This window comes from Lepus europaeus, chromosome 1 (assembly GCF_033115175.1).
Source record: "Lepus europaeus isolate LE1 chromosome 1, mLepTim1.pri, whole genome shotgun sequence".
Taxonomy (NCBI): domain Eukaryota; kingdom Metazoa; phylum Chordata; class Mammalia; order Lagomorpha; family Leporidae; genus Lepus; species Lepus europaeus.
Genome location: NC_084827.1, coordinates 183,120,799 through 183,148,361, shown reverse-complemented (window position 1 = coordinate 183,148,361; position 27,563 = coordinate 183,120,799). Strand labels below are relative to the sequence as shown.

General features: G+C 68.9%; 2 protein-coding genes across 2 annotated transcripts in view; one reads left to right on the top strand and one right to left on the bottom strand.

The window, feature by feature from the left end:
• Nucleotides 1-17,268, top strand: part of KIF1A (kinesin family member 1A) — a 69,218-nt gene extending 51,950 nt beyond the window's left edge. Inside the window, exons 35-48 of the mRNA XM_062202733.1 lie at nucleotides 267-333; nucleotides 422-506; nucleotides 3,171-3,276; nucleotides 10,187-10,301; nucleotides 11,830-11,963; nucleotides 12,062-12,123; nucleotides 12,390-12,535; nucleotides 13,216-13,398; nucleotides 13,660-13,737; nucleotides 14,128-14,252; nucleotides 14,722-14,874; nucleotides 14,967-15,159; nucleotides 15,654-15,772; nucleotides 16,192-17,268. Of these exons, the coding sequence (XP_062058717.1) occupies nucleotides 267-333; nucleotides 422-506; nucleotides 3,171-3,276; nucleotides 10,187-10,301; nucleotides 11,830-11,963; nucleotides 12,062-12,123; nucleotides 12,390-12,535; nucleotides 13,216-13,398; nucleotides 13,660-13,737; nucleotides 14,128-14,252; nucleotides 14,722-14,874; nucleotides 14,967-15,159; nucleotides 15,654-15,772; nucleotides 16,192-16,234 (1,609 nt within the window). The 3' untranslated portion in view covers nucleotides 16,235-17,268. The remainder of the gene's footprint in view (nucleotides 1-266; nucleotides 334-421; nucleotides 507-3,170; nucleotides 3,277-10,186; nucleotides 10,302-11,829; nucleotides 11,964-12,061; nucleotides 12,124-12,389; nucleotides 12,536-13,215; nucleotides 13,399-13,659; nucleotides 13,738-14,127; nucleotides 14,253-14,721; nucleotides 14,875-14,966; nucleotides 15,160-15,653; nucleotides 15,773-16,191) is intronic.
• A 3,239-nt stretch (nucleotides 17,269-20,507) lies between these two features.
• Nucleotides 20,508-26,717, bottom strand: LOC133763797 (aquaporin-12-like). Its single transcript, XM_062197539.1, has 3 exons — nucleotides 26,111-26,717; nucleotides 25,028-25,144; nucleotides 20,508-20,689 (listed from the first exon to the last, which is right to left on the bottom strand). Exons 1-3 carry the CDS (start codon nucleotides 26,715-26,717, stop codon nucleotides 20,508-20,510), a joined length of 906 nt encoding a protein of 301 aa, XP_062053523.1.
• Nucleotides 26,718-27,563: the final 846 nt, after the last annotated feature.

The following is a 27,563-nucleotide window of genomic DNA, read 5'->3' as shown; positions in this document are numbered from 1 at the left end:
TGGGGTCTGCCTGGCACCCTGAGAGCCGGCCTGGGCTCATGCCCCAAGGTTAGGGGAGTCCCAGGGGCTGTGCCGTGACTTCACCCAGGTCCCTTGATGGGCCAGGGACGCAGGAAACAGAGACCAAGGCCCCCGGGGGCTGTTGGATCACTCCCGGTATTGGGGGGCACAGCGGGGTGGCTGCCGAGGGCTCCGGGCAGCCGTGGGGTCCTCCATCCGCCTGGGACCAGGCAGAGGGGCCGGCCCTCACGCAGATTCCCTTGCAGTTACATCCCCGCCGTGGTGGACCACCGGGGAGGCATGCCGTGCGTGGGGACCTTCCTGCTACACCAGGTGCGCAGCCCCCTGCCCACCCCGCTCGCTATCCCCCTGCCGCGCCTGGCCACCAGCACCAACCTGGCCTCTCTCCCGGGGCCGGCAGGGCATCCAGAGACGGATAACGGTGACGCTTCTGCACGAGACGGGCAGCCACATCCGCTGGAAGGAAGTGCGGGAGCTGGTCGTGGGTGAGTGGGGCTGCGGGGGTCGTGGGTGAGCGGGGCCGCGGGGGTCGTGGGTGAGCGGGGCCACGGGGGTCGTGGGTGAGTGGGACCGTGGGGGGTCGTGGGTGAGCAGGGCCGCGGGGGTCGTGGGTGAGCGGGGCCGTGGGGGTCGTGGGTGAGCGGGACCGTGGGGGTCATGGGTGAGCGGGGCTGCGGGGGTCGTGGGTGAGCAGGGCCGCGGGGGTCGTGGGTGAGTGGGACCGTGGGGGTCGTGGGTGAGCGGGGCTGCGGGGGTCGTGGGTGAGCGGGGCCGCGGGGGTTGTGGGTGAGTGGGGCCGTGGGGGTTGTGGGTGAGTGGGGCCGTAGGGACTATGGGTGAGGGGCGCCACAGGGGCTTAGGGGGCTGTAGAGGCCACAGGAGCTTCAAGGGCCACGGGGGCTGTGAGAGCCGCGGGCTGCGGTGGCCATGGCCCGGTGACACGCCAGCCAGCTCCGCCCAGCCACTGTGCCAACTGGCCGAGCCTGTTGTGGGGGGAGAGCCCAGGGCAGGATGACCACCCCCCTTTGCTTAACCACGGGGTCAAGTCCGGGGCCAGCCGAGGTCCACGGCCAGGGCGGCTGGGGCTGCCAGTGTCCTTCCTCTCAGTGTGGGGCCGGAGCCCGATGCCACGAACGGCACAGCCGCGCACCAGGAAGCTGTGGCTGACGCTGCCCGGGCCGTTCCAGGGGCGGCCGCTGCCCCTGGGCCCCCTCCATGCCACTGTCCCTTCCAGGAGTTACCAGTGTGTGGGACAGGCCACATTCCTGCTGCCCGTCCTGCACCCCGGGCACACGGTCTGTCCACAGTGAGGAGCTCGGAGCATTTTCTCCGTGGCTCTCGGCTCTGGTCTGCCTGTGCTGTGAGGACGCAGGCGGCGGTGTCTACTCTGGGTGTGCGGTCATGCAAGGCCACTCCGCAGAGCACACACAGCCCTGGGGGCTCTGGTGGCCAAGGACCCCTGAGCCAACACCAGGCACCCAGTGTGCAGCATTCGGTCTCAGAGTAAGCTGGTGCACACCCGCTCGGCGGTCACTCGGACTGAACCACACACCCGGTCAGTGGTCACTCAGACAGAACATACACCCGGTCAGCGGTCACTCAGACAGAGCTACATACACCCGGTCAGCGGTCACTCAGACAGAGCTACATACACCTGGTCAGGGGTCACTCAGACTGAGCCACACACCCGGTCAGTGGTCACTCAGACTGAACACACACCCGGTCAGCGGTCACTCAGACAGAGCTACATACACCCGGTAAGTGGTCACTCAGACTGAACACACACCCGGTCAGTGGTCACTCAGACAGAGCTACATACACCCGGTCAGTGGTCACTCAGACAGAGCTACATACACCTGGTCAGGGGTCACTCACAGACTGAGCCCCCCCCCCGTAAGGGGTCACTCAGACTGAGCCACACACCCGGTCAGTGGTCACTCAGACAGAGCTACATACACCCGGTCAGTGGTCACTCAGACTGAACACACACCTGGTCAGTGGTCACTCAGACAGAGCTACATACACCTGGTCAGGGGTCACTCACAGACTGAGCCCCCCCTCCCGTAAGGGGTCACTCAGACTGAGCACACACCTGGTCAGGGGTCACTCAGACTGAACCACACCCGATCGGTGGTCACTCAGACTGAACCACACACCCGATCGGCGGTCACTCACAGACTGAGCACACACACCCGGTCAGCGGTCACTCAGACAGCTGGTGCACATGGTCAGTGGTCACTGACAGGGCCACAGCTCGTGCACTCCTGGTCACACTGGGGACAGCGGTGTCCTGCCAGGCACGTCCTCCTGCCTGGGGCCCCTTGCACTGCTGTCCATCCCCAGCTTGGCCCCGTGCCCCTTCCTTCCCCCAACCCCCTCCCTGGAAATACAGACAGGAGTCGGGGTAAGGATAGAGCTTTGGGGGAGTCCAGCTAAGGGGCTGGCTCTGCCTCCTGTGCTGACCGGGGGCCCCTGGGCCCTCTCCTGCTCCACCAGACCCCGAGCCCACTGTCCACAGCCCAGCCCTGTGCCCACCCACAGAACTCTGGGATGGCGGGGTTGTGGGAAGGGGTCTTTCAAAGGGGTGGGGCCCTGGAGTGGCTGTGCGCCACGTGTGTCCACTGGGTGAGCAGAGGGATTGTTAGGGGCACTCCTGCTGGGCGCCCCCAGCCCAGCTGTGTTCTGAGCATAAAAAGCAGAGAAACCATCTCCCCTGGTGGCTGGGGCCAGGCCTGTCCATCCCAGGTGGGGCAGCTGGGCAGGGCGTCCATTACGGCTGGGGCCAGGCCTGCCCGTCCCAGGTGGGGCAGCTGGCAGGGCGTCCATCACGGCTGGGGCCAGGCCTGCCCGTCCCAGGTGGGGCAGCTGGCAGGGCGTCCATCACGGCTGGGGCCAGGCCTGCCCGTCCCAGGTGGGGCAGCTGGCAGGGCATCCATCACGGCTGGGGCCAGGCCTGCCCGTCCCAGGTGGGGCAGCTGGCAGGGCGTCCATTACGGCTGGGGCCAGGCCTGCCCATCCCAGGTGGGGCAGCTGGGCAGGGCGTCCATTATGGCTTCAGCCTGCAGGGAGGAAGGCCACCAGGGGCAGGGGCAGCGGGCACTCTGTGGGGCCCTGTCCACCCCGGGGCAGTGACGTCGCTGTCCCTGCAGGTCGCATCCGGAACACTCCAGAAACCGACGAGTCTCTGATCGACCCCAACATCCTGTCTCTCAACATCCTCTCCTCCGGGTACATCCAGCCGGCTCAGGACGACCGGTGAGTCCCCCGTGGCGACAGCCAGGGGACAGGGCCTGGGCCAGCACCATCCACTGCCTCTGCTCCCTGGCCCCCAAGCCCCCCAGCTCCCTGTATGGGAGTGCCCTCACGTGCCCGTCACCCCGCCCCCCGGGAGGATGAGCGGGCACAGTGGAGCCGTGGGTGGCCCAGGCCGGTGCTTCCAGGGACCACATGCTGCAGCCAGTGTCTGGCCTCTGGTGGTGTCCAGGGCCGGGCTGCACTGCCTGGTGGTCAGCCGGGGTGAGGGGTGCCCCAGGCCAGCGGCTGGCAGGTGCTTCCCATCTCCGGGCTCCCTCCAAGGTCCCCACAGCCTGTGCGGCCCCCGCTCGCGTGCGTCCAGGGCGGGTGAGAGCCGTCGTGCCGGAGGCAGGGGTCTGCGACGCTACTTTCCCAGGCTCCAGGACCCCTGAGGATTCGGCCTGGTCCGGCCCAGCGCGGGGAGCCAGGGCTGGGCCTGTGTCCACGGCTCCAGGGCACTGCTCTGCAGAAGGGAGTCCTGGGCAGGGTGCGTCCCATCCTGGCTTCTAGGTCGGCAGCTCCAGTCCACCGTGGGGGCCGAGGCGGGACCTGCTGGGAGGGAGCTCCCTGCACTGCGTCCCGTGGGGCTGGGGGTGCCTGGCAGGGGGGGAGGCTGTCACACAGAGGTGGCAGCATGATGTGCAGGCAGGGGCTCGCCTGGCAGGTGTGGAGTGGGTGGGACCTGAGGACTCCCCGTGGCCTGGAAGACACAGCCTGGCGTTGCCCACGGCAGAGGGAAGGGCCTGTCGGCCATGCTGTGGCACTGTGGGGCCTGGGTCCTGACTGCTTGGCTGTGACCTCTGACCCTCCCACTGCCCCCCACAACTCCTCGGGGCAACGAGGAGGGGTGCAGTCAGTGGGCGTCTCCCAGGCCCTCCTCCCCTGCCATCCCCTGCACTGATGGCTGTGCTTATGGGGTCTGCATAGCCCACCTGCTGGCTAAGGCGAGGAGAGGGGTAGGGGGAGGTGACGTAGCGGCCGGCGGCTCCTCCCATTCCTGGAGGCCACCTCATGGCCTTCAGCTCCCTGGGGCAGCAGGAGGACGTAAGGGGCAGGGGGATCTGGCCTGGCTGCTGTGGCCTGTGCTTTGCCCAGGTGGTGCCACCCTGGCCTGGCCCAGACCCCCAGGGACCCTCCCCTGCCCACGGCCAACCCCCAGGGTCCTCCTGCTGCACACAGATGCTGAGTCCCAGAGCCCCGTGCTGTGTCAGCTACCCCCGCTTGTCCAGGGCCGCAGCCTCCCCCTCTCCCAGGCCAGCTGTGCAGCCTGCCCGGCTCCGAGGGTCAGCGTTGGCTCCCCCCGCACTGCCCCCTCTGCCCCATGGCCTCCCCCTCTCCCAGGCCCCGCTGCCCAGCTCTGAGGATCGGTGTTGCCCCCCCACCCCGCACTGCCCCCGCTGCCCCGCGGCCTCTCCCTCTCCCTCTCCCAGGCCCTGCTGCCCGGCTCCAAGGGTCGGTGTTGGCCCCGCACACTGCCCCTGCTGCCCCGCGGCCTCTCCCTCTCCCTCTCCCAGGCCCCACTGCCCGGCTCCAAGGGTCGGTGTCCCCCCACCCACTCCGCACTGCCCCCGCTGCCCCACGGCCTCTCCCTCTCCCAGACCCCGCTGCCCGGCTCCAAGGGTCGTTGCCCCCCCTGCCACTCCGCACTGCCCCCGTTGCCCCGCGGCCTCTCCCTCTCCCTCTCCCAGACCCCACTGCCCGGCTCCAAGGGTTGGTGTCCCCCCACCCACTCCACACTGCCCCCGCTGCCCCACGGCCTCTCCCCCTCCCTCTCCAGACCCCGCTGCCCGGCTCCAAGGGTCGTTGCCCCCCCTGCCACTCCGCACTGCCCCCGTTGCCCCACGGCCTCTCCCTCTCCCAGACCCCGCTGCCCGGCTCCAAGGGTCGTTGCCCCCCCTGCCACTCCGCACTGCCCCCGTTGCCCCGTGGCCTCTCCCTCTCCCTCTCCCAGACCCCACTGCCCGGCTCCAAGGGTTGGTGTCCCCCCACCCACTCCACACTGCCCCCGCTGCCCCACGGCCTCTCCCCCTCCCTCTCCAGACCCCGCTGCCCGGCTCCAAGGGTCGTTGCCCCCCCTGCCACTCCACACTGCCCCCGTTGCCCCACGGCCTCTCCCTCTCCCAGACCCCGCTGCCCGGCTCCAAGGGTCGTTGCCCCCCTGCCACTCCGCCCTGTCCCCGCTGCCCTGCGGCCTCTCCTTCTCCCTCTCCCAGGCCCTGCTGCCCGCTGCCCGGCTCCGACTCTAACGTGTGCTCGTTTGTGTCTTGCAGGCAGTTTCTTGATTGGGACCTCCCTAGGTATCTCGTGTGCCCTCAGCTGCATCTCAGCCGCCCCGCCCCGCCCCACCCCGGAAAGTTCTGCAGCTTTGTGGGCTCCCCGGAACCCGCTCCCCTCCCCGTCTCCTCCAGTTTTATTTCCCAAGCTGCTCTTGGGGTCCTTTTTCCTTCTTTGCTCTCCCCCACTGTCCTGGCTGTCTCCTCTGCCCCCACTCTTGGCTGCTGTGTAGCCTCCCGGCCCCCTAGACGCTGGCTGCCCCCACCCCGCTTCTCCCGCCAGCGCCTCGCCCACCTCGGCTGCCCTGGGCGCAGGCGTCTCCCGCATGCAGGCCACTGCCAGGCTGCCCTGGGCTGTCCCAGTGCCTCCCACCAGTTCTCCCCTCCCCCGCAGGGCCCGTAGCGGGCAGAGCCGAGAGCACAGGGGTGGGGGGCGGGGGGGCAGGCAGGACGTGGAGCGGGCGCGCACCTGGGTGGCAGCCCCGCCCTGCCCCTCCGGCCACGGCCTCCCTTTTGGAAGTGGCCAGTGAGTCCCTGGGCCCCAGGTTTAAACCCACGGCGGGCGCTGGGTCTGAGCAGGAGAGACTGTGTCCCACTTTCTGGAGTGGGAGGGGTCAGTGAGGCCGGGCACTGCACTTGGCCCACGAGAGCTCCAGTCTGCTCCTGCTGGAGGCCTCAGTCGTCACCTCAGGCCCGGGAGGGTGGCGGCCAGTGCTTCGTGGCGGTCAGGCTGGGGGCCAGTTCTGAACTGGTGAGAACCTTCCGGCACCAAGGCCAGCCGACAGCTGCGTGACCGGGAGGCGCAAGGTGTGGGCCCCTCCTCTGCAGGTGGGCCCCGGGGGCCACGCTCGCGTCATGTGTCAGCTGTGGTGACCAGCACAGTGGCAGCTGTGGCCGAGGGGCCCCACGGGGCAGGCGGCAGCCCATCTGTGAAGATGCACAGGTGGTGGCCCCAAACTGCTGCTGGCCGGCAGCTGTGCGGCCCTCCCTGTGGACTGCGGCCTGTGAGCAGGGGCCAGCTTTGCTGGTGCCCACACCCAAGGAGGGGGCACAGGGACTTCCCTGCCTGCGCAGTCGGCTGGGCGGGCTCCCTCGAGGAGGCAGGGTGACGGCCGGTGTGCGGCTGCGCCAGTGCCTGGAAGTTTCCGTGGGCTTGTGGTGACCTGTGGAGTCGGCTGCACGGCTCATCCTGGTTTGGGGGCCGAATTCCGGGCACGTGGAAGCTTCCATGGGCTTGTGGTAACCTGTGGAGTCGGCTGCATGGCTCATCCCCCGGAGGGGACCTGGTTTGGGGGCCGTATTCCGGGCATGTGGAAGCTTCCATGCGTATTGGCAAGCTCTCACGTGGGAGTGGCCCGTGTCTCATTCAAGGTTGAGTTTGTCCAGCGTTTGGGTTCTGTAGCCTTGTGTGCTTGAGGGGGACACTCGGGCTGCCCCAGGCACCCCCAGGAAGGTTCCGGGTGCAGCCAGCAAACCAGGGACGGAGGGGTAAGCTCGGCACTGCCTGGTTGGCAGCAGCCCTGGGCTTGGGCCACAGTCAGAGGCCTTGGAGACCAAGGCCTGGCTGGGAGCAGAGGACAGTGGTCACAGCCCCAATCCTGGCCTTGGGACACAGCAGAGATGGGGCCAGGCTGGCCCTGCATGGGATCCGGGCCCACTGACCACTCCCACAGGCGGGGCCGTGTTGGGGGCACAGAGGAGCTAAAGGCCAGGAAGAGAGGGCGGAGCCGGCAGGGTGGCTCCCAGGCTGGGCCCTGCGCTGGCGTCTCCCCTGCAGCACTTCCGGTCAGGCTCCCTTCTCTGAGCAGTGACCCCAGGGCTGTGGTCTCTGATGTGGACCGCTGGGGGCCATCGCCTCCCAGCTGGTGCTGCTTCAGCCTAGGAAGTGGTGGGCGTGGCCCCGGGCAGGCTGCAGCCCCCGTCAGCAGGGGCGACGGCTGGGGACAGGACAGCTTTCCTGACACCTGCCATCCTAGACCCCGCACGGTGCCCATGCCTCCAGCCACCTCCCCACCTGTCGGCTCGGGGTCTCCCCTCCTCTGCCTTGATCTGTGACTGTCCCCAGGCCGGGCTCCGTGCTCCTGAGGGAGAGAGGCTCCGACAGGCCGGAGGGGCCTTTGAGGAGCGGGAAGAGGCCTTGCTGAGCGGTGCGCAGGCGGGCGGCGGGAGGCTCCCTGGTCGCCGTGGTTTGGCCGGTGCCTGCCAGCGTCCACTTTGGTCCCCAGAGATGCTTGGGCTCCCCTGTCCTCTGGTCCCTTCTGGCCCAAGGGCTCCAGGCTGCGTGGCTGTGCCCCAGGTGGCCTCTGTGCCCCGTGAGCAGGGACCCTGAGTGTGCGCTGCCACACGCCCTGTGCTCGGAGCTGGGATGGCGCCGCTGCAGGCTCCTCCCCCTGCTGGGACCCCACTCCCCAGCTGGCAGAGGGGCTTCCTGGCAGCACCCCGAGCTCGGTGCTCGGGTGTCAGACCCGGCCAGGCCTTCACCTCAGGGCACTGTCCTGCTCCGTGTTTGCCCACAATGACCAGGACAGGAAGGGCCAGGACGGAGCCACAGGGCTGCCGTCTGTCCCTCCTGCTCCCAGCCCCTGCAGGGTGACCATGTGTCCCACCCCAGGTGCTCCCTGGGCTCCCCATTCCACAGGTCCACCTGCCCTGGCCCTGCGGCCTGTGTGGGCGGAGCCCATGGCCTGCCTGTCTGGAATCGGGGGGTGGGGAGGGGAGGCGTATCACAGGGCACACAACTTTTCAAGCGAGTGTTTGGGGTTCCCTGTGAGGGTCCTCACGTGTGGCAGCCATAAGCCCTTGGGGTCCCACAGCTGGGCTCCTGCTGAGGGCAGCCTCTGTCCCAAGACTGGCTGCCTCAGCCCTACATGGCTAGAGCTGACCAGTCGGGGCCAGGATGTGGGCCGGACACCCACTGATCCCGAGGCCACGCCTCTCCCCTGCAGGACTCCAGCCGGCAGGGCGGGAGCCGGGCCCTTGGGCCCTCCTCCCTGGCTGTGGGAAGGCCCCATGCGGGCAGCACCTGCCCAGGAGGCAGGGGCACGGGGGTCCAGCTCTGGCAGAGTCCTGGGGTCAGTGTCCTGAGGAGCAGGCTGTGGCTCGCTGGGGGCTGGGGGCCGGGCGGGGTGCACGGTGTCCACACGTGGGGAGCACTAGGGTGGGGGACAGGGCCAGCAGGGCACTTCAGGACGGTGCAGTAAGGTGGACAGAGGGGGCCCAGCGGGGCAGGAAAGGCCTGGGGGGATGGGATGACGGCGCCATGGGCCGTTCTCGTGCCCCTCGCCCACCAGCGCGTGGCACCTGCAGGGCAGCTGTGTGAGGTAGGGGTCGCACCGCCAGGTCACACGGCGTGCTGGTGACGTCCCAGGCTGGCGCGGCGGGGACCAGGCATTTGTGCCCCGCCCCCGGCCCTGGGAGCAGACCTGGGAAGGCGTGGCTGGGGAGGCGGGGCCGGCACGCACTGGGCGCTCGGGCGGCTGGTTCTGACGTCTCCGTTTCTTCTGTGTGTGCGTGTGTCCTGCCTACCGCCTCACCCCTAGCTTGTCGTTCGGAAGTGACACTAGGTACTGCCTCCCCTCCCCCGCCCCTGCTTGGTCTGTCCCCGCAGCCCGAGTGCCCCCCGCCCCACGTCTGCCTGCTCTCCGCCCTCTCCCGGTTGCCCAGGGTCCTCCTCGGTGACGTGTGGCTGGCAGTGGTCCTGCCCCCTCCCTGTGCTCTGTCCCACGTCCCTGACTGTGCCGTGCGGGGGAGGGCACGGTGTGGCACCGCCTGAGCCCCAGCGCAGCCTGGCTCCCGGGCACCAGGCCGTGTTGGGGCCGTGTTGTGCCCGGCTGAGCTCAGCTGTCCCCTGAGGATGCTTGGCTGGAAATCGGGCGCGTGGCCAGGGTGGCCGAGCCGCGCGGCCTGAGGTCTTGGAGCTGCCGCTTTGTGGACTGGGCAGATTCCCCAAGCAAGCCCGCAGCCTAAGGCCGGGGTGGGGAGGTGAAGCCGTCACAGCACAGAGACCCTGACCGGAGCGGGGGCAGCCGCCACCCCCCACCCCAGCGAGCCGGCCCCACGGTCCGTGGGAAGTGCTGGCCTCCAGGGGCCGCCCTGGCTGCCTGGGGAGGGCTGTGGCTGCTGGCTCACGGGCTCCTTATGCATCTGGGTCAGGGTCAGAGGAGAGGCCGTTCTGGGGCCCGCGGCAGGGCAGTAGCCGTGCTGTGGTGGCCACCCGGCTTCCACGCCAAGCATCCTCCCCTCCGTGCACCGGGGTGGCAGTGGCGGGCTTTGGTGGGCCAGGCAGGCAGGGAGTGGCCGTGGAGCCTCCTGACTTGGGCTGAGGCCAGGTGGGGCCCCCCCATGCCTCGTCCTCCATCCTCCCCGCCCCTTGTGTGCCCCCTCCCCATCCCTCCTTTTGGGGAGCCTTTGGGGTGGTGCGGGGGCCCAGCTCAGCCCGGTCCCCCTGTCACCGCCACCCCGGCTTCCTGGCCTGACCCCAGCGGCTGTCCCTGCAGTCGCCCCCTGTCGTCCGTCTGTCCGTCCACCCGTCTGCATGTCCCCTTCCCACTGAGAGCCGCCCACGACGCTGTCTTTCCCTCCTCTCTGCTTTCTCCCAGGACCTTCTACCAGTTCGAGGCTGCGTGGGACAGCTCCATGCACAACTCCCTGCTGCTGAACCGCGTCACCCCCTACCGCGAGAAGATCTACATGACGCTGTCTGCCTACATCGAGGCAAGAGGCCATGCCCAGTGCCGACCCCAGACCACGCCCAGTGCTGACCCCAGACCACGCCCAGTGCTGACCCCAGAGACCATGCCCAGTGCCGACCCCAGACCACGCCCAGTGCTGACCCCAGACCACGCCCAGTGCTGACCCCAGAGACCATGCCCAGTGCTCACCCCAGACCATGCCCAGTGCTCACCCCAGAGACCATGCCCAGTGCTGACCCCAGACCATGCCCAGTGCTGACCCCAGACCATGCCCAGTGCTGACCCCAGACCACGCCCAGTGCTGACCCCAGACCATGCCCAGTGCTGACCCCAGACCATGCCCAGTGCTGACCCCAGACCACGCCCAGTGCTCACCCCAGAGACCATGCCCAGTGCTGACCCCAGACCATGCCCAGTGCTGACCCCAGACCACGCCCAGTGCTGACCCCAGACCACGCCCAGTGCTGACCCCAGACCACGCCCAGTGCTGACCCCAGACCATGCCCAGTGCTGACCCCAGACCACGCCCAGTGCTGACCCCAGACCATGCCCAGTGCTGACCCCAGACCATGCCCAGTGCTGACCCCAGACCACGCCCAGTGCTCACCCCAGAGACCATGCCCAGTGCTGACCCCAGACCACGCCCAGTGCTGACCCCAGAGACCATGCCCAGTGCTGACCCCAGACCATGCCCAGTGCTGACCCCAGACCATGCCCAGTGCTCACCCCAGACCATGCCCAGTGCTCACCCCAGACCATGCACAGTGCTGACCCCAGAGACCATGCCCAGTGCTCACCCCAGACCACGCCCAGTGCTGACCCCAGACCACGCCCAGTTTTCACCCCAGACCACGCCCAGTTTTCGTCCCAGACCACACCCAGTGCTGACCCCAGACCACGCCCAGTGCTGACCGCACACTGTGCTGTCTGCAATGGTAGCACTCACAGCTGACCCATTCCAGTATCCTCGGTGGATTCATCCTTGGGGGTTGCAAGGTGGCTGCTGCACCACCAGACATTGCATCTGTGTTCCAGGCAGTGCCAAACCAGAAGCACACACCCCCACCTCCCTGCTCCGGTGCCTCCAGTCTGGGGCTCAGCCAGACCCAGGCCGCGGCCCCCTCTCTGGAAGCACAGGGAGCAGGGAGGAGGGCAAGTGCCTGCGGCTAGGCCTGTGGCAGGCGCCCTTCTCCAGAGACCAGATCCCCCAGGGACAGCCTGGGGCCTGTGCCGCCTCACCGTTGACTGCTGAGGTCAGCGGAGACCTGGGGAGCTCCGCCCGGGGCCCGGGGCCCTCCGCCACAGCCAGCAGCCAGCCCGGCACTCCGGGAAAACACGAGCCTGCCGGGGGCACCCTCTGTGCATTTTGCGGCTGAAGCTGGTGCGGAGGCGGGGTCCATTCTGGTTCTCAGGGGGCCTGGGCCATGTGCCACGCTGGAGGGAGACCCCGCGGCCCCCACCCAGGCAGCCACGCTCTGGCCACCCAGGGCTCTGCGGGGGGGGGGGGGGAGGCTGCAGGCGCTCACCGCAGCCCCGCCCCGCCCCTGCAGATGGAGAACTGCACGCAGCCCGCGGTCATCACCAAGGACTTCTGCATGGTGTTCTACTCCCGCGACGCCAAGCTGCCCGCCTCGCGCTCTATCCGCAGCTTGTTCGGCAGCGGGAGCCTGCGGGCCTCCGAGAGGTGAGCCCGGGGCCCCCGCCACCCCCCTGTGCCAGCCCCCGGCCTAGGCGTGCGGTGGGACTTGAGCCCCATCGGTGTGTCCCCCTCTGTCCCTGCAGCAACCGTGTGACAGGCGTGTATGAGCTCAGCCTGTGCCGCGTGGCCGACGCGGGCAGCCCGGGTAGGTGTCCGCCCCGTGCCCTGGGCCGGCCTGCTCCGCCCCTACCCCTGGAGGTGCCCTGGGGAGGGGGCGCCGTGCACAGAGGACCCCCGGGGGTGAGAGTCACAGCCAGACCCGGCCTGCGGGACACAGCTGGGTCGCTTCCTGCAGACAAGGCCAGCGAGGCCCTGCGGCCCCAGGGTGGGCTCGGGGCCTGGGGAAGCCGATTTCCAGAGGGGAGGGGTCTGACGGCCGTGGTGGGGCCGGCGCCTCCTTCCTCTGCGCAGGGATGCAGCGGCGGCGCCGGCGGGTGCTGGACACGTCTGTGGCCTACGTCCGTGGTGAGGAGAACCTGGCCGGCTGGAGGCCCCGGAGCGACAGCCTCATCTTGGACCATCAGTGGGAGCTGGAGAAGCTGAGCCTCCTACAGGAGGTGAGCCGCCTGGGGCTGGGGGCCGCAGGAGGTGACCCTGAGCCGCCTGGGGCTGGGGGCCGCAGGAGGTGACCCTGAGCCGCCTGGGGCCTGGGGGCCGCAGGAGGTGACCCTGAGCCGCCTGGGGCTGGGGGCCGCAGGAGGTGACCCTGAGCAGTCTGGGTGCTGGGCCCTGGTCAAGCAGCCACAGCCTCGTGACCGTGTCCCCATGACCTGTCCACAGAGCGAAAGCCAGAGGCAGCCCAGAGCCCGCTGCCCAGCAGTGGGGGTCAGGATCGGGGCATCGGAGGCCGCCCCAGGGTGGAGCAGGCGGCCCTCAAACTGCCCAGCAGGGGCTCCAGGGCACAGGACAAAGCAGCAGAGATTATTTCCCATTCCCGGGGGGCTGCGGGAGGTGGCGACAGGGACAGGAGCCTGGGAGGGGTGCAGGAGGCCAACCCCAGGGGCCGAGGCGTGGACCTGGGCAGTGCAGCCAGGGGCCCGAGCCCAGCTGGCCCTTTGCCTCGGCTGGCAGCCCTCCAGAGCAGCACGGGATGTACACGTGCACCTGCCCACGTGGTGGCCGTGAGGGAGGCGCTGGGCGGGGCCGCGGGTCTGTCCACTCCTCTCACTCCGGCTGCTGACCTTCCCGGGGGCCTGAGGCTCAGCAAGGCCCGCCCCTCCCCGTGCCTCCTGTGCAGGTGGAGAAGACCAGACACTACCTGTTGCTGCGGGAGAAGCTGGAGACCACCCAGCGGCCCGGCCCCGACGTGCTGTCCCCGGGCTCCAGCGAGGACTCGGGGTCCTGCGGCTCCTCGGGCGCCTCCTCCCCGCTCTCGCCCCTGGAGGCCCCCAGCGAGAGACAGCGGGAGCTGGCAGTTAAGGCAGGTCACGGGCCCGCCCACTTCCCCCGGGTGCTGCCGGCTGCCCAGCCTGGTCCGGCTGACTCTGGTCAGAGCCACCAGGAGCTGGGAACCGCAGGGGTCCGTGCAGTCCCCGAGCCTGCCGGCCCAGCGCGCCCTGCCCGGCCTCCCACGGCCTCCTCCGGGGGCTGCCCTCTCTTGACTACCTGTGCTGCCGGGGGTCTCAGCACCCCCATCCAGAGCAGCTCTCTGACCCCTGACCTGCTGTGCCGTCCTCTGCAGTGCTTACGCCTCCTCACGCACACGTTCAACAGGGAGTACACCCACAGCCATGTCTGCGTCAGCGCCAGCGAGAGCAAGGTGGGCGGCGTGCAGTTTGCCGGGAGGCCGTGGAGGGCGGGGCGTGAGCCGGGCCCCGGGGCCTCCCACGCTCTCCTGGCCCTCGCCCTGTGCGGCCTGGCCATCCTCCTGCTGCCTCCATGCCGGCTCAACCCCGTCCAGGTCCTGCGGCCGCTCCCAGACCAGGAGCGCTCCGAGTCAGGCCGGGGCTCCCACCTCTGCCCCGCCCAGCTGCAGGGACCCTGTCCGGAGTCCGCTGTGCCCACCCTCCCTGGGGGAGGTGGAGCAGCCCCTTCCCAAGTGCCCTGGGAAGGACAGGCCAGGGTGCAGGGGCTGGGAGAGGGTAGACAGGCACGGCTGGGGAGGCCCGGAGACCGCGCCCTCCCTGCAAGAGGTCTCTCCCCTCCACAGCTCTCGGAGATGTCCGTCACCCTGCTGCGAGACCCATCCATGTCCCCCCTGGGGGCTGCCACGCTCACCCCCTCCTCCACCTGCCCCTCCCTGGTTGAAGGGCGGTACGGTGCTGCTGACCTGAGGTGAGTGAGCTCCCGGCTCCCACAGAAGCTTCCCGAGCCTGGAGTCCATGGGGACAGTGGCCATGGCCCGGGGGCAAGAGGCCGGGGTCTGAGGATGGCTACATGGGTTTAAGCGGGGCCTGGTGCCGTGGGGTCTGCGGCCCCTCCTGCAGGTGCACCTGCGCCCCGCCTCGATTCTGGCAGCCGATGGACAGCTTGTGCTGGGTCGGTCAGTGCCTTAAACCCTCAGTGGAACAGAAAGATTGCAAGATGACCTCAGAGGCTGCCAGGCCTGGGGCGCGGCCCCTGTGAGCAGCGGGCCCTAGCCAGGCCCCCAATCACTGTGATCCCAGCGTGGATCCCAGGACATCCACAGCCGCCCGGGCATGGCCAGGCAGATCCCGGAGGCTGCCCCCAGCACCCCCGGGGGGACACGGCCCAGACGCCAGGAGCCTCTGGCGGGAGGCAACGGCTTCCCTCCGCCCTCCAGGACCCCTGCTCCCTGCTCCCGGCCAGCCAGCCCAGAGCCCGAGCCCGGACCAGAGGCTGACGCCAGGAAGCTCCCCTCGCCCGCCCGGGCCCCGGAGGCTGACAAGGAGCCGCAGCGCCTGCTGGTCCCTGACATCCAGGAGATCCGAGTCAGGTGTGTGGGGCTCCGGGCGAGACAGGGGCAGGGAGGGCCCAGCTCCGGGGCTGGACAGGAGGGCCCGAGCCAGCAGCGTCCCCTCCCTGCAGCCCGATCGTCTCCAAGAAGGGGTACCTGCACTTCCTGGAGCCGCACACGGCCGGCTGGGCCAAGCGGTTCGTGGTGGTCCGGCGCCCCTACGCCTACATGTACAACAGCGACAAGGACACCGTGGAGAGGTTCCTGCTCAACCTGTCCACCGCCCAGGTGGAGTACAGTGAGGACCAGCAGGCCATGCTCAAGGTGCGCCCGGCCGCCTGGCCGCCGCGGGGGCAGCACCGCGCAGAGGGCCCGACTGGCTTGGACGTTCTCCCGCGGGATGGCCCTGGGCCCTGTCCTCCTCCTGGGGACACCTGCGGCCGGGCCGTGAGCCCTGCAGGAGAGCCGGGTGGGGGCGGCCAGGGCGGCCCTGCAGGGGGTGGAGCCCCTGTGGGGTGGACGTGGAACCCAGCCTGCCACCTGTGCCCCCTACGTGTTAGGCAGGCGCGTGGAGAAGGGCTCGGAGGGGGCCTGCTGGGCACGTTGTTGGGGGGGCAGTCCTGGGGCCGGGGTGCTGACCACGGAGGCTTCCGGAAGGGCGTCAGGACCCTGTGCGGGGTGAGGGCGGCCATGGTCCCTCGGTCCGCACAGGATCAGGCTCTGCTGTCTCCTTCCCACTTTCTCACCCCAAGGGCTCTCCCGCCGCCCCTCCCCCCGCAGAGAGGCCCCTCCCCCGCTCACCAGGCCTCTCCCCACAGACGCCCAACACATTCGCCGTGTGCACCGAGCACCGTGGCATCCTGCTGCAGGCCAACAGCGACAAGGACATGCACGACTGGCTGTACGCCTTCAACCCCCTGCTGGCCGGGACCATCCGGTACGGGGGAGGGGCGGGGGAGGGGAGGGGAGGGAGGACCTCGGAGGAGGAGGGAGGGCGAGGGAGGGAGGACCGTAGAGGAGGAGGAGGGAGGAGGAGGGAGGGGTGGGGGAGGGGGGACCACGGAGGAGGAGGAGGGAGGAAGAGGGAGGGGAGGGGAGGGAGGACCACGGAGGAGGAGGAGGGAGGAGGGGGGAGGGGTGGGGGAGGGAGGACCATAGAGGAGGAGGAGGGAGAGAGAGGAAGAGGAGGGAGGAAGAGGAGGGAGAAGGAGGAGGGAGGGGGAGGAGGGGCCGAGGCTCCTCCCAGGCCCTCCCCCTGGGAGGGAAGGGGAGCGGCAGCAGAGTTCCGGTGGCCTGAGGTGGGGCAGGGGTGAGGCGGGCGCAGCCCTGACGCCTCCTCCCCTGCTGACCCCGCAGGTCCAAGCTGTCCCGGAGGAGGTCTGCGCAGATGAGGGTCTGAGTGGCGGCTGTCCCACGCCATCAGGGCCGCTCCCCGCCCTCTCCCCTGTCTGTCCTGTGGTCGCCGCCTGCCCCCTCCCCACCAGCAGGGCAGGCAGGGCGGGGGCGCTGCACTCTGGTTTTTTTTAAGCATAGACAGACATAATTAATCCACCTTAGTGACGAGTCTGCCCAGAAATCGAGTTCTATTTATAAGTATTTATTTCGGAGGCCCCATGTAGCCGTGTAAAAGCCTTGTGTCCCCTTGCATCCCACACCCCTCGGGGAGGCACAGAGGCAGGTGGGGGCGGGGTGAGCGCTGGGCGGGGCCAGGCCCCTGGTCGTCAGCACCCCCTGGGGCGTGTGGAGCTCCTGGTGCCAGAAGTCCCAGCCGCACACAAGAGGCAGAGCCCACCTGTCACCCGGGAACCCCATCACCTGGGCAACACCTGTGATGTCACTCTGGGGCAAGGCCAGCAGGTCTCCCTGGAACGGGCTGGGAGGCAGGTGGCACAGGGCCCCGGGGGATGTGCTGGTTGGGGGCTGGAGGGAGAGGTTCAGGATCCCCGGGTGGCCCGGTCTGGCCCTGCAGGAGTCCTGTGTTAGGCTTTAGAGCTGGGACAGGCCTGGAATTCACGGTCCCTCCAGGGGTGCTGGGGGCCTGAGCTCCCCAGATTCAAGGAGCAGCCTTGGCTGGCGGCCAGCAAGGGGGTCCTCCTCCTCCAGGGAGCCCCCTGCCTCTGCCCCAGGGCTATTTCCACACACCCAGGCCCCCCGGGATCCCAGCTGCGGAGAAAGCAGAACCAAGCCACAGAACGCCCTCCGTGCCACTGCCACTGAAGCCAGCCACCCTCAGGGCCTCGAGGGTCCACGCCAGGGCTGGGTGCTCCTGCCACCTAGCATGGAAGAGCTAGAGGTTCTGAGACAGCCCCTCCAACCAGGCTGCCCCCACGTGGCACTGATGCGGTTCGAGGAGTCCACAGCACTGAGGCTGTGTGGGCGCACCCACCTGCACCCGTCAGCCAGATGAGGCCAGGGTCCAGGTGGCCTGGCTGCCCTCACAGGGGGCTGAGCTTGTGGGGGAGGGGAGAGGAGGTGTCAGCTGGGGCGGAGCTCTTCTGCTTCCTGGGCTGAGTCCACTGGGTGGGGGGCGGGGTGTCTGGGTGCCCCAGGGCGTGGAGGTGACCAAGCAGCGTGGACAAGCGTAGGACGGCTGCCCAGTGGTGGGGAGGAGACGCAGGTGGAGCGAGCCACTCCCAGCACAGCGGCTCCCAGGCATCAGAGACGGGGTGCAGGCCGCCGTGGCCACTCAGGTCTGCCAGCCTGAGTCAGGCCCGGGGCCCAGCACGTGGGCGTCTGAGGCCAGCCAGCCTGCAGGCCACCCGCCGAGGGAGGGAGCCTGGGAGGCGCCTCCACCACCCGTGCCCGCCGCCCTGGAACACCTGGCGGGGGAGCCGGAGTGCGAGTCCCCCAGCCCGGAGCTGACGGAGCACCTGCCATCCCACGCCCGCCCGGCCCACCGACCCCGTGCTGAGAGAGGACAGGGCCCCCTGAGGAGAGCGGGGCTGGTTGGGGCGGGGGTCCTCCTCGCACGACAGGTGCAGCCTTGTTCGAGTGGGCAGCCATCCCCCCAGGCAAGGTGAGAGGGCAGCGCTGGGCTCCACCGGCCGAGTGGGAAACTCCAGGCCTCGCCTTAGAGTCGCCCAAAGCCAGCCAACCACACGCACACACCCAGGGGTCCTGTCGTCCTGGCCCCTGGCCCCCTCAGCAGCCCCCAGGGACCCCCAGTGCAGCCGATGTCACAGGTGCCCGCCCTCCTGCTGGGCCTGTGTGTCCCCGAGCCCGTCCCGCCCATTCCCCTTGTACATACGTGGTTGCCGTGTGCACACCCAGACCCCACCCATGCTGCGCCCCAAGTGTTAGCTATAGACCCCTGTTCTGTTCTGTGCACCTAAGACTCTGTCCAATGACGAAATAAACGTGGCTCTCGTGCAGCACACGCTCTGGGTCTCCTTGTGCCTTCTGTGGGGCCCCGCCTGCCCCCGGGGTGGACACCTGACCGTGGGATGCCTGCCTGCAGGGGACACCCGTCCACGGCGGGGGACACCTGCCCATGGGACGCCTACCCACAAGGACACTGACAGGGGATGCCTTCCCACTCCCTGGCCCTCTGGAACCTCCCGCTGTGGTCTCCACGGGTCCCAGGAGCGCATGGGCTGAGCCAGCACAGTCAGCTTTCCCGAGCTGGTGCATGTGGGGCGTGGCCCTGAGCTTTACCGGTGCTGTTTCCCCCCGACTCACCCCTCGCTCTCCATCTGAGAATCACACGGTGATGAGGCCATCAGAGGGACTCGGAAAAGCCATCTGGGCTCTGGGGGTGCAGCAGTGGAGCGAGCACCTTGGTCTCTCAGTCCCTCTGCCACTTTGCCTTTTCAATCACTCACTCACTCCAGCACGTAGAGCGGCTGCACTGGGCATGGAGAGCTCCTTGCTGCAGCCGTGGGTGCCACGCTCCACCCAGGCATGTGCTCCCAGCTTCTCCAGCCTGCCAGGGCTGGTGCTGTCCCGTGGACAGAGACCCTGGCCCCGCAGAGAGAACCTGCAGTCCTGAGCACACACACCAGAGGGGGCAAGAGAGCAGGAGCCACGGACGGGGCAGGGGCAGGGGCAGGGGCAGGGGCAGGGGCAGGGATGGAGCAGGAGAAAGGGTGCCAGGGTCTCAGTAGGGCTGCCCGCCCCTGCCCTCCCCTGCTCGCCTCTGATTGCCCCTGCCCTCCCTTGCCCGCCCCTGCCCTCCCCTGCTCGCCTCTGCCCGCCTCTGCCCGCCCCTGCCCTCCCCTGCTTGCCTCTGCCCGCCCCTGCCCACCCAGGCTCCCCGTGACTCCAGCAGGCTGGGCCAAGGAGCTGTGGGCCTGGGCTCTGCCTCTGCAGCCCGGGGCCAGCACTGGTGTCGTGGGCCATTCCGGTCTGTGCTGCTCTCGCCTTGAGTGGTTTGGGCCATGGGATTTGTCTGCTCTGTCCTGCTCTTTTTCCCTGGTTCTGAAACACTTTTAGACTTATTATTTATTTATTATTGGAAAGGCAGAGCCACAGAGAGAGGACGGTGAAAGAGACAGAGAGAGGCCTTCCATCCGCTGGTTCACTCCCAGATGGCCGCGATGGCCCGAGCTGGGCTGATCTGAAGCCAGGAGTTTCTTCTGGGTCTCCAGATACATTAGCAGAGAGCTGGATCAGAAGAGGAGCAGCCGGGACTCGAACCGGTGCCCACATGGGATGCGGGCACTGTGGGCGGCGGCTCAGCCCACTGAGCCACAGCGCCACTCTGAGACAGCACCAGAGTTCTCAGTGAGCGAGGGGTTCACCTTCCGTCCACAGTGAGTGTCTTGAACACTTCTCCTGGTTTTCCACTTGTCTGTGTGGGGTCCTGGCCACGTGTGGGGGTCGCAGGCTGTGCTAAGGGTGGGGGTCGGGCCTGCTCCTGCATCTTCCCCTGCATAGCCGACAGAGAACCCCTCCCCCTGTGTGCACGCTCCCTGCGTGGGCCCCCTGGGTGTTCACCCCGGGGTGAGGTACAGAACGTGCGGGCCCCGGGCGTGGGTTGTATCTTGCGGGTTTCTCGCCTCGGGCCTTCTGCCGGGCGGCCTGGGAGAAGGGACCGGGGAGCTGGCTGCGCCCACACCCTCCCTTCCTTGGGGGCGGTGGCGAGTCTGGGGTGCAGTGTCACAGCTCTGGCTCTGCCGCTGGTCTGGTTCTTGCCGTATGCAGCCCACGGTCACCGCTGTTTTGTCCCCGTGCCGAGCACCTTGTCGGTGTCCCCCGGGCTGTCGGTGATGCCGCCTATAAACAGAGCTGGTTCCGTTTCTTGCTCCCCGTCCCGGGGTCCCCGCTGCGGTCATGCCCGCCGGGTGGGCTCTGCCTGTTGGGAGTACGGGGGACACGCGCGTGCGTGCCGTGCGTGTGGAGACAGCGTGAGGCACCAGCTGTGTCTGTCAGCTTTTTTTTGAACAAGGAAGGAGCGCGGTATGGGAGACACTCGCACTGCTTGGGTTTCTCGTGGGCTTAACTCCTGCTGCCTGGGGGGCTCCTGAGCACCCCGCTGCCCCCAAGCTGCTCACCATTGGAAGCCACAGGGCTGGCATTTCGGGTCTTAGTCTGTAAGCAAGAGGCGGGAGGGAGCTGCACACAAGGTCAGGCAAGGTCACAGCGAGGCTTTATTGACAAAGTGCCCGGCTTCCCCCAGCCAGGCTCCCAGAGGTCCCAGGGCCCGGCCACTCCATCCTCCACCGAAGCGCAGCTCAGTGGGCGCGGAGGGCCGGCTGCCCCACCCCGCCCCGCCCCCACTCCCGGCCGAGGTCTCCGGGGCTTGGGGCCGGCTTCCCTCTGGGGCTGCGGTACTTGCTCCTCTGCCTGTAGAGCAGGTTCTTCCGGAAGAGGCGGGGGAGGCGGCCCTGGTGCAGCAGGACGGCCAGCACCATGCCTGCAAGAGAGAGTGCAGACCCCGGGATGGGGACCCAGGAAGGGGGTCCTGCGGGGGCCCTGGTGGAGCTCCTCCTGTCAGGCCACTCCCCTCGGGAGGTGGGTACAGGCCAGGGCTCCTCCATCAAGGCCTGGAGTATGTGTGGCCTGTCTCCTGCAGGGGGCGCTCTGTCCCGCGAGGCTGAGAGTCAGGGCCCCTGTTCGGCCCACACCCCAGGAACCGAGAATCCCCGGGGAGGGCACAGAACGTCTCTGAGCTCAGAAATCCTTTACCAGGACAGGAGTTCCGCATGGGGCCGGAGCTGTGGCACTGCCATCCCACATGGGCACCGGATCCAGTCCTGGCGGCTCCACTTCCGATCCAGCCCCCTGCTTACGTCCTGGGAAGGCCGTGGAGGGTGCCCCAAGTGCCTGGGCCCCTGTGCCCACGTGGGAGACCTGGGTGAAGCTCCTGGCATCGGCCTGGCCCAGCCGAGGCTGCTGCGGCCATCTGGGGAGTGAACCAGCGGGTGGAAGACCTCTCTCTGTGTCTCCCTCTCTCTCTGTTACTCACACTTTCACACAAATAAATAAATAAATGTCTAAAAAAAAGAAAAGCTTTTGCCCGACATGGCCCTAAGCTCCAGGTGGCTGGTGAGCACGTGGACACGCAGGGGAGGAGCCGTGAGCGGAGGGGGCTGGGGCTGCCCGGCCGGTCCAGGGCAGCGAGGGTGACCAGCAGCCCCCAGCCGCAGGAGGAGCCCAGCCTGCCGAGCCCTCCTCCCGGACGTGGGTCCTCCAGGGTCCAGTGACACAAACGCCCAGGGAGCCACCTTGGGGTCCAGGACGGGGGTGCTCAGGGCTCGGGGACAGAGCTCAGCCCAGACGCCGATGCCAGCAGGAATGGCCTCCAAGGGCTGTGGGGACCAAGGCCCCTAGTCTCTGGGAGGGCATTGGGGTGCACTGGCCAGGGTCAGGTGCACCCCCAAGAGATGTTGTGAACCCACACAGGGCGGGGGGCAGAGGCTGGAGCAGTGGGCGAGAGGTAGGGCTCACTCCTGGGAAAAGGTAGGTGCCACGGGGAACCCCCGAGTCGTGATGGAAGACGGCGGCGTCGGGTGAAGGAGAAGCACCCAGGATGCTCAGCGAGAGGAAGCCAGGGGCCGGCAGGAGAGGAACAGCCACCCCAGGGCCCAGCCCCCACAGCTGACCCGGTAGGGACAGCCACCCCAGGGCCCAGCCCCCCACAGCTGACCCGGGAGGGACAGCCAACCCAGGGCCCAGCCCCCACAGCTGACCCGGGAGGGACAGCCACCCCAGGGCCCAGCCCCCACAGCTGACCCGGGAAGGACAGCCACCCCAGAGCCCAGCCCCCCACAGCTGACCTGGTGCAACTGGGGTCCCCTCTCCCCTGAGGCTTCACCCTCAGCAGCACCAGCCCGGGGTGTGTGAAGCCCTCGGGGAGCCCCCCAGCAGGCGCCATCTCCGCATGTCCCCCCAGCACCACCTGCGGCCCTGACTCCAGCCACTTCTGATGGGGCCAACCACAGCCCCTCACTGGTCTCGGGGTGACCCTGGACCCCAGGAAGGCAGTACCTCTTCATGTGTGCTGCCCCCGCAGCCCCCCCCAGGGCCAGCCCGGTCCCTGCCCTCACCTGTCGGGGTGGGGGGCCAAGCCCAGCCCCTGTGCTCACCTGTCGGGGTAGGGGGGCCCAGCCAGTACACCTGTGCTCACCTGTCAGGGCCCCAGCCAGTACACCTGTGCTCACCTGTCAGGGGGCCCGGCCAGTACACCTGGGCTCACCTGTCAGGGGGCCCAGCCAGTACACCTGGGCTCACCTGTCAGGGGCCCAGCCAGTACACCTGTGCTCACCTGTCAGGGGCCCGGCCAGTACACCTGTGCTCACCTGTCAGGGGCCCAGCCAGTACACCTGGGCTCACCTGTCAGGGGCCCAGCCAGTACACCTGCGCTCACCTGTCAGGGGCCCAGCCCCTGTGCTCACATGTCAGGGGCCCAGCCAGTACACCCGGGCTCACCTGTCAGGGGCCCAGCCAGTACACCTGCGCTCACCTGTCAGGGGGCCCAGCCAGTACACCTGTGCTCACCTGTCAGGGGGCCCAGCCCCTGTGCTCACCTGTCGGGGGCCCAGCCCTGTGCTCACCTGTCAGGGGCCCAGCCAGTACACCTGTGCTCACCTGTCAGGGGCCCAGCCAGTACACCTGCACTCACCTGTCAGGGGCCCAGCCCCTATGCTCACCTGTCAGGGGCCCAGCCAGTACACCTGTGCTCACCTGTCAGGGGCCCAGCCAGTACACCTGCGCTCACCTGTCAGGGGCCCGGCCAGTACACCTGCGCTCACCTGTCAGGGGCCCGGCCAGTACACCTGTGCTCACCTGTCAGGGGGCCCAGCCAGTACACCTGTGCTCACCTGTCGGGGGGCCCGGCTCAGCCCTTGTGCTCACCTGTCAGGGGGCCCGGCCAGTACACCTGTGCTCACCTGTCGGGGGGCCCGGCCAGTACACCCGGGCTCACCTGTCGGGGGGCCCAGCCAGTACACCTGCGCTCACCTGTCAGGGGCCCAGCCAGTACACCTGTGCTCACCTGTCAGGGGCCCAGCCAGTACACCTGTGCTCACCTGTCAGGGGGCCCAGCCCCTGTGCTCACCTGTCGGGGGGCCCAGCCAGTACACCTGTGCTCACCTGTCAGGGGCCCAGCCAGTACACCTGCGCTCACCTGTCAGGGGCCCAGCCAGTACACCCACGCTCACCTGTCAGGGGCCCCAGCCAGTACACCTGCGCTCACCTGTCAGGGGCCCAGCCAGTACACCTGCGCTCACCTGTCAGGGGGCCCAGCCAGTACACCTGTGCTCACCTGTCAGGGGCCCAGCCAGTACACCTGTGCTCACCTGTCAGGGGCCCAGCCAGTACACCTGTGCTCACCTGTCAGGGGCCCAGCCAGTACACCTGTGCTCACCTGTCGGGGGGCCCAGCCCCTGTGCTCACCTGTCAGGGGCCCAGCCAGTACACCTGTGCTCACCTGTCAGGGGCCCAGCCAGTACACCTGTGCTCACCTGTCAGGGGCCCAGCCAGTACACCTGTGCTCACCTGTCAGGGGCCCAGCCAGTACACCTGTGCTCACCTGTCAGGGGCCCAGCCAGTACACCTGTGCTCACCTGTCGGGGGGCCCAGCCCCTGTGCTCACCTGTCAGGGGCCCAGCCAGTACACCTGTGCTCACCTGTCGGGGGGCCCAGCCCCTGTGCTCACCTGTCAGGGGCCCAGCCAGTACACCTGTGCTCACCTGTCAGGGGCCCAGCCAGTACACCTGTGCTCACCTGTCAGGGGGCCCAGCCAGTACACCTGCGCTCACCTGTCAGGGGGCCCGGCCAGTACACCCACGCTCACCTGTCAGGGGCCCGGCCAGTACACCTGTGCTCACCTGTCGGGGGGCCCAGCCCCTGTGCTCACCTGTCAGGGGCCCAGCCAGTACACCTGTGCTCACCTGTCAGGGGCCCAGCCAGTACACCTGCGCTCACCTGTCAGGGGCCCCAGCCAGTACACCTGTGCTCACCTGTCAGGGGCCCAGCCAGTACACCCGGGCTCACCTGTCAGGGGCCCAGCCAGTACACCTGCGCTCACCTGTCAGGGGCCCCAGCCAGTACACCTGTGCTCACCTGTCAGGGGGCCCAGCCAGTACACCTGCGCTCACCTGTCAGGGGCCCCAGCCAGTACACCTGCGCTCACCTGTCAGGGGGCCCAGCCAGTACACCTGTGCTCACCTGTCAGGGGGCCCGGCCAGTACACCTGCGCTCACCTATCAGGGGCCCAGCCCCTGTGCTCACCTGTCAGGGGGCCCAGCCAGTACACCTGTGCTCACCTGTTGGGAGGCCCAGCCAGTACACCTGCGCTCACCTGTCAGGGGCCCAGCCAGTACATCTGCGCTCACCTGTCAGGGGGCCCAGCCAGTACACCTGTGCTCACCTGTCAGGGCCCCAGCCAGTACACCTGTGCTCACCTGTCAGGGGCCCAGCCAGTACACCTGTGCTCACCTGTCAGGGGCCCAGCCAGTACACCTGCGCTCACCTGTCAGGGGCCCAGCCAGTACACCTGCACTCACCTGTCAGGGGCCCCAGCCAGTACACCTGTGCTCACCTGTTGGGGGGCCCAGCCAGTACACTTGCGCTCACCTGTCAGGGGGCCCAGCCAGTACACCTGTGCTCACCTGTCAGGGGGCCCAGCCAGTACACCTGTGCTCACCTGTCGGGGGGCCCAGCCAGTACACCTGTGCTCACCTGTCAGGGGCCCCAGCCAGTACACCTGTGCTCACCTGTCAGGGGGCCAAGCCAGTACACCTGCGCTCACCTGTCAGGGGGCCCAGCCAGTACACCTGGGCGTATTCCAGCAAGCTGTTTCCTTCGCAGTGGAAGGTGAGTGAGGCGGCCAGGGCAGGGTTGAAGAAGGCAGACGTGTAGGGCCCGGCTGTGGACAGGCAGTCCTGAGGCTGGTCCCGCCTGCAGTGGCCCCCGGCCCCCCAAACCCACCCACATCCAGGGAGCAGCTGGGACAGGGTCTCACCCGGGGCCACGTCTGCCACAGCTGGGGGCAGGGAGGCGGTCAGAGAGGCCAGCGACAGGAAATGGGGGGCGAGGACAGAGCCAGCAGTATCCTCTGCCCAGCACAGCGGAGCCACTGCTAAGAAGCAGGGTGGGGCCCTGGAGAGTGCCAGGCCCAGGCAGGTGCAGGCCTGGGTGCACAGATCCCCCATGAGGTCAGCGCACTGGCCCTGGGGTCCTCCTGTGCCAGGGCAGGAGCCCAGGCAGCCTGGTCCCCTCCCAACCTCCACACGGGCCTCCCGTGGCCTTGGCGCTCAGTATCTGGGGCTGGGTGCTGGGTGCAGGGTGCAGGGTCCTGGCTGACATCAGTCCTGAGAGTGGAGACTGGGAGGGGCCTGGGCTACAGCCCTCCTGTGGGCTAGCCCGCACCCAGCACCCCTGCAGCACCCCTGTTGGGGGGAGGAGCCTGGGGCACCTGGGTCAGCCTGGGTGGGGGCAGGGGGCCTGGCCCAGGGTCTCTGGGTGGGGGCTGGGGGGCCTGGCCCGGGGTCTCTGGGTGGGGGCAGGGGGGCCTGGCCCGGGGTCTCTGGGTGGGGGCAGAGAGCCCAGCTTCACCAGCTGGAGGGCCCAGTGGGAAAGACAAGGACCCGGTGAAAAGGGACTCGGGCTTTGTCACCTGGGGAGGGTGGTGGCCGAGGACACAGGGCCCCCAGACCAGAGCCTGAGGAAGCTTCCCCGTGCCCCAGGCAGAACAGGAGCAGCTGGGCGCTGGGGAGAGGCACAGCCGGGTGGCCTGGCGTCCGGTCTGGGAGCCGCCCGGCCTCGGCGAGCTCGTAGACACCTGGCCAGCTGGGGCTCCCGGGGGGCCCAGCCGGGAGGGAAGGGGGCTCACCTGTGTAGGCCACGACGGTGACCAGCAGGGCCAGGGCGGGCACCCTGTAGGCGGGGAGGCTGTGTCGCAGGCACAGCAGGGTCAGGTGGAAGACGAAGGCGCAGGCGGCCTCCACCAGGGCGCCGTGGGGCACGGACGTGTGCAGGGCGGAGCTGCAGTGCCCGGCCAGGAGGCTCTGCAGCAGGTGCAGCTCACTGAGCTCCCAGGCCCAGCAGCGCAGCGTCAGCGCGTGGGCGGCCTGCACGCCCAGCCCCTGGGCCGCCAGCTTCAGCAGCGTGCTGGCCAGGGACGCCTCGGCCATGAGGAGCTCCTGCAGGGCCACCGCCGGGTTGGCCGAGGCCCCATCCAGGGTGGCCCCATGCACCAGGAACAGCAGGAAGAGCAGGGTCAGCAGCACGTCAGGCCCGAAGCCCCCCGCCCAGGGCCCGAATTCCGCCAGCCCCTGCAGCTCCAGGCAGCAGGCCGCCAGCTGGGCCGCGCCCACCGCCTCCCGGGCGAAGCAGGCGTAGGCGCCCGCGGGGAGCAGGGCCTTGGATGCCCTCCTGGCCGTCTCGCAGAGGGCGCAGGTGCCGAGGAAGAAGCAGAGGGACACGTTCAGCCCCGTCATCGCGCGGACACCAGGTGACTCGTGGCAGGCCCGGGGCGCCGGAGCCGTGGGAACGGCGCAGCTGCACCACCTCCGCCCTGTGCACGCCCACAGAGACCCGCCCCCGGGGCGTGGGACACAGCAAGGCCCAGCTCGCCCGCCCCCCCCAACCCCCCCCTGCCCTGGGCGCCTGCTCTCCCCAAGCCCGCAGCCATGACTCACCAGGACACCTGCTCCTCCCCGGCCTCCGCCGGCTGCACTGGGCCAGGGCATCCCCCTGCACCCGGCCTGTGTCCTCACCACCAGCGCCACCCACCCTCGGGGTCAGCTGCACTGATGTGTGCAGGGTGGGACCGGCAGTGGGGCTGGGGGAGCTCTGGCCCCTCGGGAGCTGAGCCCTGCGTCCACTGGGGTCTGGGCTTTCCCGACCCAGCTCAGTGGCATCGCACCTGGGCTAAAATGCTGTCTCAGAGAGGCCGCCGTGTCCAGGACATCCGGGGGACACCCTCTGTCCGTCAGCTCTCAAGGCCCGAGGAGCTGGGGACGCCGTGGGACTGGGTGGGCTGGGCAGCAGGCCAGGCTGCCCACAGGTCGCGGTTCCGTGGTCAGCAGGCCCCACAGTGACCCCACGAGGGAGCGGCAGGGGTGCAGAGAGGAGGGAGCACATACAGCGACTGCCTCAGGGCGACCCCAGCATTGCCTCTGAGGGCCGCCCTGGACCGAGCTGTGTTTGCAGGGCAGAGGCCGCCAGGGAGGGGGAGCGTGGCGGGGGGGAGGGTCCCAGCCCTGAGCCTCCTCCCTGCTGCCCCTCTGGGGAGGTGGGGGGGCCTAGGGGGAGTGTGGGGGGACCCAGTCCTGAGCCTCCTC

Excerpts from the sequence above, each read along its gene's own strand:
- LOC133763797 (XM_062197539.1), bottom strand. The coding sequence starts at position 26,717 with ATGACGGGGCTGAACGTGTCCCTCTGCTTCTTCCTCGGCACCTGCGCC. Across the intron at positions 25,145-26,110 it reads CACCGTCGTGGCCTACACAG|CCGGGCCCTACACGTCTGCC; the intron begins GTGAGCCCCCTT and ends GCCTGTCCACAG. Across the intron at positions 20,690-25,027 it reads CTGGCTGGGCCCCCTGACAG|GCATGGTGCTGGCCGTCCTG; the intron begins GTGAGCGCAGGT and ends TCTCTCTTGCAG.